General features: G+C 37.7%; 1 protein-coding gene across 1 annotated transcript; it reads right to left on the reverse strand.

The window, feature by feature from the left end:
• Positions 1-4,744: 4,744 nt before the first annotated feature.
• gtsf1 (gametocyte specific factor 1) lies at positions 4,745-7,772 on the reverse strand. Its single transcript, XM_079478626.1, has 8 exons — positions 7,598-7,772; positions 7,264-7,382; positions 7,043-7,146; positions 6,833-6,956; positions 6,650-6,730; positions 6,373-6,442; positions 5,906-5,988; positions 4,745-5,624 (listed from the first exon to the last, which is right to left on the reverse strand). Coding segments are annotated over exons 2-8 (549 nt in total). The 5' UTR covers positions 7,349-7,382; positions 7,598-7,772; the 3' UTR covers positions 4,745-5,622.
• Between the last annotated feature and the right edge of the window lie 1,972 nt (positions 7,773-9,744).

The following is a 9,744-nucleotide window of genomic DNA, read 5'->3' on the forward strand; positions in this document are numbered from 1 at the left end:
CACTATTGCCATATATCTGCCTAAACTGCGTTGTTTTGATTTCTATGATGCGCCCTGAACCAGAGGATACAGACAATCTGATATTCTTCTGCGCTGTCAACGTTTTCGAAACTGCTGAAAAAACAGCGACCAAGAAGAGGAAAATGAAAAATATATACAATGCAAAATCTGTTTTGGAATGGTGGATGGACGTAAAATATTAAATAATTGTTTTATTTAAGTTAACTTTTGTATGTCAAAGAGCCTTAATTGAAATGGATATTTTTGACTTATAATAAGCTTATCTTGATTCCATAATACGATTTAAAATCATACTTACAATTCTTTGTATAAACCTGCATGTAAAATGGATTAAACGATGTTCAACAAACTATGTCAAGCTTTTCTTCCAAAAAGGCATTTCTGGATTTTTCCGAATTGGTCTAATTGTGAAACAAATGATCACAAATCACTTGACAAATAAACGAACACAATGTACTCATTCAATAATCTCTCCAGGTCAGCAATAGCAGAGCAATCATAGTGTGATGAGAAATTTTTGCTACTGCATTATCATTACAGGATTGTCATATGACATGATTATTGAGCTATTAAGTCATCTTCATTACTATGTTGAAATGATGATGTCTACATTTAAAACATTTTTGTGATGCATCTATAGTCTTCTAAAAAAAATTGAGACCAAATAGTTGACATTGTGAAATGTGGCATTACAGAGTACAAATGATATAAGCAAATATCTAAATACATTGGGAGCTCTAGTGCACGAAACATATATGGCTTTCAATCGACTAGCAGTAAAATAGCGAATAGAAAATCTTCAAGACATGGCTGTTTCATTTGAAATGATGCTGACTCGTGGTCTTTTTAAAATGAGTTTTCCATATGTATTTTTATTAAGATAATTATAACTTGTATAGACTGAAGAAACAGATAAGCCATTGTATCATGTCATTTATGTCCCTAATGTATCCTAACCACGTAACATTACAGGAATGTTGCATAGTTCAAAAGAAATCAGTCGGATAATCAAATTCTCTGTACTCTACGCTGAGAGCCTGACTAGATAACACCAGGTCACAGTTATTTACTGATATACATGTAACAGCTGAAACTGTGCCACAGACTTTTGCTATAATCAGTGACTTAAAGCAGATGGGGCTAAAATATAGGCAATTGAGGGCAAGGAACCATAATCCAAATTAAAGAGATTAAGGCTGCATGCTACAGTATATCACTGACCTCAATTCCAGACCATTCAGCATATAAAAACCCAACATTACACATGATCGATGTTGCTTCTTTGTGTCACTGCTTTTGAATTACTTGTCATGGTCTGCAATATAAAAAAGCTTGTTACTGTTAGACCATATTGATTTGGGTTTCAGATACCAAAAACAGTATGAACTAAGTTTTTTATAATCTTGGCTTTCATAATCATTGCTGAATACAAAATGTATCTTCCAGAGAAAAAATTGAAATAATCTTGACAATGCAGCTAAAAGTCAGAATATTCCTATGAGATCTGAATCATTTCCCGTACAGTGGAACTGAATGATTGACGCTATGATTGCTTTTTTGTCCTCAGCGCTCCTTTAAAAAAGAGGGAGCGTGAGGGGTGGCGTGAATAAAAGAGATGGAAGAAAAGGTCAGTCCCGGTGGTAGTGGCTGTCAGACAGCGATATAGTCCTGAGAAGTGACGTGGCATTCGGAACAGACAGAGCTGGAGAAAGGCTATAGAACAGGGGAAATGTCACAGAAAAAAACTACAATAAACGTTAGCAAAATCTTTGGATGCTAGCCACTTTAACAGTTACGCAACAAGCAAAACAACACAAAAGTCAGCTACGAGCCATTGTACAAAATTAAGAGGTGGAAATAATTCGGGGTTCAACATGGGAAGCAAGCTACCCTTTGCCACGAAGTATCAGAAATATAATTTTATAAAATGCCATAAACCACATTGAGTTCCTTCCAAAGCCATTCAGCATCTATAAAATATTTTGACAGCTTTAACTCCCACGACTAATCAGTATTTGTATTTATTGTTGACAGATGCAAAATCAAGGCTGTGTTGAAGTGCCACGGGGACATGGCTTAAAAAGCTTTATAGAGATCTACAGAAATACAACTTGTTTACTTTAAATCCAGCATCCCACAACCTCAGTTAACCCTGGCTGGCGTGACCACACTGTACAGCCAATGGACTATTGGCATTCTTATTTATCTTGATAGTTAATTTCACAAATGAATATGATATATGAATGACTTTACATGCAAAAATACACAAACATCGTATTTAGCGCAGCATTTGGGAGTAACAGCTGCAATACCGTTGCATCACAGTTAGGACAGAGCAACCCATCACTCCAGTGGTGTGTGAGGAACAAGAAGTGACGGACTGTTTCCCATCCCCCATCGCTTCCTTTTTGTTCAGTCCAATGATTCTAAATGTGATTGTCAGCGAAAGGCATTTTAAGCCCAGCGACAGCACAGCAAAGTGTTTGTGGAGCGCACAAAATATTCCATAACTAGATTTCTAAATTCTTTCATCATTTACGGACCCTCTTGTCATTTCAAACCTGTCTGACTTTCTTTTGCAGAACACAAAAGAAGATATTTTGAAGAATGTCGGTAACCGAACAACGGTGGTACCCATTGACTTCTACTGTAGACAAAAAATAACAATGCAAGTGAACGGGTTCGGCAGCTGTTCGGTTACCAACAGTCTTCTAAATATCTTCTTTTTGTTCTGCACTATTATTTGATTTACAGCATGCAACTGTCTGTATGCAAACTAGATCGATTGGAATGTTCTTGGTCAGACACTCAAATATTAAACAATTGGTTAAAAACCAACTTCTTGGTGTCTTAAGGGATGTAATTAAATTCTTCGACCCTCTCTCTGCACAACTGATGTCTCCCATTGGGTTTCTGTCCAAATGTCTTGCTGAACCTTTTCAAACTGCGGCAAGTCAAGTCCTGCTGTGTGGCCTTTTGTTGGGAACAAATGGGCTAATAAAAGGTACAGAAGTTCACTTCATATGAAGTCTTGTGACAACATCATCACACTGCTATTAGTGCATCATGGGGTGTCACAATATACTGACATTGACAAAAACTTGATTCTTATCAATATTGAGTTAATACATAATATAAGAAATAATTCAATACTTGAGAACTAGTTATAAACTCTCTCTTTCTCTGTCTCTCCACTAAACTAAAGATGAATTTGACTGATCACAACATTTCTATGCACCAGTTTGCAAGATGTAAAATAATTCTTTATTAATATAAATTAAATATAAGATAACCGGAAGTTAACTTCGGGCCAGACATGTGCATCTGTGAATACTTTTGTTAAAAACAATAAGCTGTTTAAGGTTATTATACATACAAAACTATCACTAATCCACAGAGTTAAATGCTGGTGTGCAGCATTCTCTGATGTAAAGCACCGGCAGAACAAAAAGCCCTATCACAGTCTGCTAGAAATCCTCTCTGGTGAAAACAAATTGTAGGACAGAATATATTTGCACTTCATGAATACAGCGTTCTGAAGAAAGGTCGGAGAACAACATTCATACCATCTACACCAATTACAGATATATATAAAGGCAAACTGTTGTTTCACTTGAAGCATAGCCAATAGGTTTGCATGACCCATTTTCTTTTCACACACAAACTTTCCCATCCTGCAACATCACTAACCATGAACTGTGACACTCGTGTCAAAGCACAAAACATTGAGCGAAATGTGGTGCCATGCAATTTGAGCATCTATTGCAGTAGCGAAAACCAAGTGAAAACCAAGTGAAACTGAAGGGTCTATTGAAAGTCAGTCACGTTGCAACATGTATTGTGGTTAATCCAAGATTTTCCTCGCAGTTCAGATCTGGTTCAGTCCTGGTTTAAGATTAAAGAATCAGGGGGAGAAACACTATCGTCTCTCATATTAATTAGAGGACACAAAGCACCTTAAAAACATTGACGGGTACCTTTTTAACTACATTTTCCGGGTGCAGTGACGGTTTAAATTCGAATGTAAAAAAACAGTTTCCTTTGCGATAAAATAATTCACACATCAGAGGGTTTGACTTCCTTTCACAAGACAAAGTGCAAAGTTTAAAAAATAAAGCGAGATTATAAACGGCACCTTGGAGAATCAGCAGATTTAAGGAAAAGCCACACACAGCTGCATTTAACAGGCACAGATTTGGAACACCTTAAAGGGGATCAGCAAGCAGCCCTGCATAAAGCAAGCACACACAGAGACCCTGTCATTCACACAAATGTCATGTTTTCAGTGCACCCAATAGGGAGAAGCTGGTGTGACCAGCTGTCTGTGTGGGTTAAATGAGGCAGAGGAGATGAGGCTGAAGGGGCAGACCCATGGCACTGCCATTGTAACTCAAGTTTCATATTTACACAGACAGGAAGTTATGCAGCCCCTCATCTCCAGGACTTAAAGCACAGTAACAAAGAACAGAATATTCATACGAAACAATTAAAAACTGTATTGCAGAGACCATTTTTCTGATTTTTACCTTTTATGGGTCTGTTTCAGTAAAACATACGCTATTCTGTGAACTACTAAGAACTCTTCACCCAAATAAAAATGTTTCAGTTTTCAATTGAATGACCTTGATTTTATCACGCATCTAATGATGTCAGTCTTACACATTGCTGTGGGATGACTGTCATTACTGAGATTTGGTTTTGTTGAAATTCAAAGAAACACTGTGCAGAATGACAAATTTATCTAGAAATGCTTTTGAAGTGAAATATCTAAACTTTAGTCTCTTATTTTACAGCTGCAGTTGTATACAATCTCATGCGTTCAAAATATAAAGTTAGATCCAGCATAAAAACCCAGTACCATTTAAGAACATGCACAAAGAAAAAGTCTAGAGATTACAAGTTGTTGAAATTTATTAACGCTTAACCAGGACTGCTTAAAGGATAGGTCACCCAAGATGAAAATTCTGTCACGCACCCTCCTGTAGTTGTAAATCTTTTGATATAACAAAATATATCTTGAAGAATGCAAGTAATTAAACATCTGTTGGTCCCCATTGTCTTCTATTGTATGGACACAAAATCAATGCAAGTCAATGGGGCCAATGTTGCAAAAGCTTTACCGGTTGGAAAGGACAAGGTGAGTAAATGACAGAATCCTTATTTTGGGTGCATCCCTTTACATTTCCCACACATTGTCAAAGCTAAATGTGTTAAGTACATAGATCAGATGCTGCAAAGAGTCAACAAATCAACCAAAACATATACAAGTTTAACCAAAGCATCCTATAACTTCAAGAAACCTTTATTGAATCAAAACAGGTTAAGATTAAAGAAAGCCCAGTAGCCGTAACACAGAGTTCTCCCTTTTAAAAATTCTTGAGTTTAAGTCGGAGTAACTTTCGTTAGCATATTTGTAGGATTTAAGGACTGCAGGTTAAAATAATTGCTAGAGAAAGAAATATAAATTCCACAGCTATGCTAAATTAAAAGCAAATTTTAAAAGAGGTATGGTTTAAACAAGTTAGACAGGAAATTACACAAGGCATGAGGTATTCAAATAAACAAGCACTTGAGCAGGGATATTCATCCAGAGGGGACACGTCCTTTGTTTTAAAGAGAAAAAACAGCCATGAGAAATGTCACACACACTCTGGCAAGTCATTGATGTCCATATTTTGATTTAACCAATCTTGCAAAGACAATTTGCATGTTCCCAATGGAACAAATGCTAGTAACATTTCATACCCATAATAAATCGCACACTATGCAACAAACAGCCCTACATAACACTGCAACACTTATTCAGCTAGGAGTGATACTGCCCTCTAGAGGTACATCTGCACCCATCTAAAAATGCATTATTTAAATGGTTGAAAATGCTTACACAGATGCCAAGGTAGAGTTCGCGGTGCCCGAACTCCATCGGCTGAACTGATTGTAGAACTGGTCGAAGACGTCGGTTCAGGCCTAACAAAAGAGTGAAAGTCTATATAAAAGCAAGTCACGACACATGATCGGTCACTTTAATCCAAGAAAAGCAATTAGGCCAGATCAGTGTCATTCTAGTGTTCCTGTAGCTCATTAGGTTGAGCACTGAAATAGCAGCGCAAGGTTGAGGGTTTGATTATTAGGGAACACTCCCACCATTAAAATGTACATCGCTTTGGATAAAAGAATCTGCCAAATGCATGAACAAATGTGTAAAGGTGTTCTGGTTACACAATTGAACCAAATTAAGGACAAACACAAAATCAGAATATGCAACAACTGATTTCTGTGAAGAGGAACATTTGTATCAGATTGCCATTGATTTACACTTGATGTTCTGACGGAGTACAGTGCCCTACTCACTTGTTTTGGATTGATGATAGGTGATTGTTGGCTTTACCCCAAACAAATAAATCTGCCGAATCATCGGTCTCTGCAAACAGCCCAATAGGGAAATACAGCCAGAAAGAAAGATTTTATTCATCAAATCTAACCAAACAAGCAGAAGTCAAACAAACTAAATAAGGCAGTAAGGTGGCAATGCATAAGACCACACATAGATTAGACAAATTAAACATTCTGCTTGTTAGAAAAATAAACAAACAAAAAAAAGACTGCACACAGTTAACAGGTCACAGACCTGTTTCCCAGTCCTCACTGGGCGAGGGGTTGGTCCAGGAGTTAAGGGGAACCTGGAACTTATCTAGGATCTCAACATGTCCTTAAAAGAAACAAAACTTCAATAAAGGAATAGAATTGTTTAAATCTTTTGCACATGGAATTGCAAAAAAGGCAACCTGAGGATGATGCCAGGAATACAAACCTTCAGAATTGAGGAGCTTTTTGTCCTCACAGTTCGCTACATGGTGGGACAACTCGTGCTTGGGAATCAAGTGCCTGGCATTGAAGGGGCATGTCTTCAGTTCACTGGCCAGTTTGGGGTGATTCTGAAACAGACCGACGTCTTTGGAACAAACAGGCCTACTGTGGAAGGGTCTTGTTTAAACTAAAGACAGATGTTTGAATAACCCACCTTCCTGCACTTGAGAACGTGATAGGGGAAGCGAGATGCTCTGATCTGGTGGTTTTTATCATACGGGCACTGCACGATTCTGTTGGGGTCCGCATCATCCGTTTCTAAACCACACGTGGACACGGACAAGAGCCGCCATCAATGCGGCACACTACACAGTCGTGTATCTACAAAACCAAATAAGTTGTTGGCCCTCGTAGTAATAAGGATGGTCAGCTTACCAGGCTCGTCCTCCCAGGTGTGGGGTGCACCGGCGGCATTCACTCCTGAGGGTCCCACGCTAGTACCGTATCTAATAGTGTTCATTTTTCGTTTTTATATCGCTTGCGTATTCCGTCGACTATGTGAATAAACGAGGCCCAAATTAAAATACTAAAATGCATAAAATCCTTAACTCTGATAGTTAAAAAAGCTTTTGCTTAAAAACTAGAAGGTGAGGCGAATGCTCACGCGTGCAAAACAGTTTACGCTTTAAACTAAAACATTGTATCTGTAACTGACTAACTTATATGTTTGCATTAGAATCGACAGCATGATTTCGTATGGAGGACTTACAACTTGTCTTTTTGTAACTTGCGGTACGGCGCTTGCTTCAACAAAGGTCATCAATCAACTGACGATGTGCTGGAATGGCCATCACGTGTTACCCATTTGGACTCGTGCATCCAGCACCAACAGAGTTGCGACACACTTAAAGATGCTAAATGGAGTTCCAAAACCGTCTGTCTGTTTGAATGGGAGAGACAGTGGTTTACTAAATACCAACACAATATATGCACCATTACTACATTTTATATATTAAATTTTAACAGGTTGTCTGATGAGTGTTCGAGAGACAGTATTAATCAGTTTTGTGCGTTTAACTTGACTAGGAAGGATGCATAATGTGCAATATATTAACAGTATGCATGCATTCGTCTGTTTCTTATGCTTCTATGATCATAAGTACATACCAATGTTAAATTATGTTAAGACATTCACAAAACAATTTTGATAGCAAGTAAATGCGCCACGACGAACGCAGAAACATTAACAAGACAAACAGGAGGTTGGAGATTTTTATTATATCATTTACACAGGGAGAGGGTAGATAACATTTTATGTAATGAGAAGTCTTTAACCACACATACAGACACTAGGGTGGCCATTTCCATAACACCAAAAAGGAGGACACTTTGCAGCATTTAGTGAAGCAAGAATAACTGCATCTGGTGTACTCGCAAATATAATAAAATTTTGTCTACTCGCAAATATAATACAATTTTGTCTACTCGCAAATATAATACAATTTTGTCTATCATATCGATGGGATCATGATACAGTGATTTTGAAATAGACTACTCTATTCATTGCCAGACAATTTGATCAACAACATATCTTGATGTAGGCCTATGTGTAACAGAAGAGGCAAAAAAGTGTTTGTTAACAGTATTTATTCAAGACACTCCTGTATGACTGGTGATGCTTGACCTCATGATAGACTTACAAAGCTCTGCAGCGCAGATTTTGTCATCCTGATGTGATGTTGCCTCTCGAAATTAAGACCTAAAGGAAGACGTACTATTTTTCTAATACAGGCTAGGGTGGCCGGACGTATTTTAAGCCATTTAATCCGGAATGGACAAAAGACCACGAATTCATATCAAAAAGCAGTAGAGATGCTTTCCATGAATTTTGCACACTATGTCGCTGTGAAGTGGACGTTAGATGTAAAGGGAAAGCCGCCATTGACCGACATGCCAGCACTGAAAAACATAAAGGTAACCGACAAGCTGCTGGTACGTCTTCCCTTAGGTCTTATTTTCGAGAGGCAACATCACCTCAGGATGACAAAATCTGCGCTGCAGAGCTTTGTAAAGTCTATCATGCAGTTAAGCATCACCAGTCATACAGGAGTGTCTTGAATAAATACAAATACTGTTAACAAACACTTTTTTGCCTCTTCTGTTACACATAGGTCTACATCAAGATATGTTGTTGATCAAATTGTCTGGCAATGAATAGAGTAGTCTATTTCAGAATCACTGTATCATGATACCATAGATATGATAGACAAAATTTTATTATATTTGCGAGTACACCAGATGCAGTTATTCTTGCCTCACTAAATGCCGCAAAGTGTCCTCCTTTTTGGTGTTATGGAAATGGCCACCCTAATATAGGCACACAGAAAAGCCATTTTATTTTGTTTTAAAAACATCCTTATAATAAAACACCACTTTTACAGTGACGTATTTTATCAAATTACCTGCTAATGTATTTTGGAAACAGTGACATGAATGGGATTCAATGCAATGTTTGGAGAGCCCTCCATGACACGAGTTTCTTCCGCATTCCATTCTTCCAACGGACGTCTATGCGAGTGTCGCAACTCTGTTTTACAACTGCTCTGCCAGCACTACGTTTTAATAACTCTTTTTAACAAATGTCTCTTATTATGTCTTATTATCTTATTTGATGTTTCGGTTGAGGAACGCGTTTACATTTTTACACACAAATGGATTGACGAACAAAGTAAAAATACTGACAGATTAATGTACATTATCTTTAATAATATGTGAAATAATCCGATACTATCCGTACATGCTGTCATATCAATTTGAAGACATTTTGTTGAAATGAGCACAAATTATAATTGTTGAAAGGTCAACAAAACGCAATGTCAGCAGCCAATCAGGACCCGCGTTCCCGATGGGTCTGCG

Source organism: Barbatula barbatula (assembly GCF_947034865.1).
Source record: "Barbatula barbatula genome assembly, chromosome: 17".
NCBI classification, from domain to species: domain Eukaryota; kingdom Metazoa; phylum Chordata; class Actinopteri; order Cypriniformes; family Nemacheilidae; genus Barbatula; species Barbatula barbatula.

Excerpts from the sequence above, each read along its gene's own strand:
- gtsf1 (XM_079478626.1), bottom strand. The coding sequence starts at position 7,348 with ATGAACACTATTAGATACGGTACTAGCGTGGGACCCTCAGGAGTGAAT. Across the intron at positions 6,443-6,649 it reads CAGTGAGGACTGGGAAACAG|AGACCGATGATTCGGCAGAT; the intron begins GTCTGTGACCTG and ends GGCTGTTTGCAG. Across the intron at positions 5,989-6,372 it reads CTATCATCAATCCAAAACAA|GCCTGAACCGACGTCTTCGA; the intron begins GTGAGTAGGGCA and ends CTCTTTTGTTAG.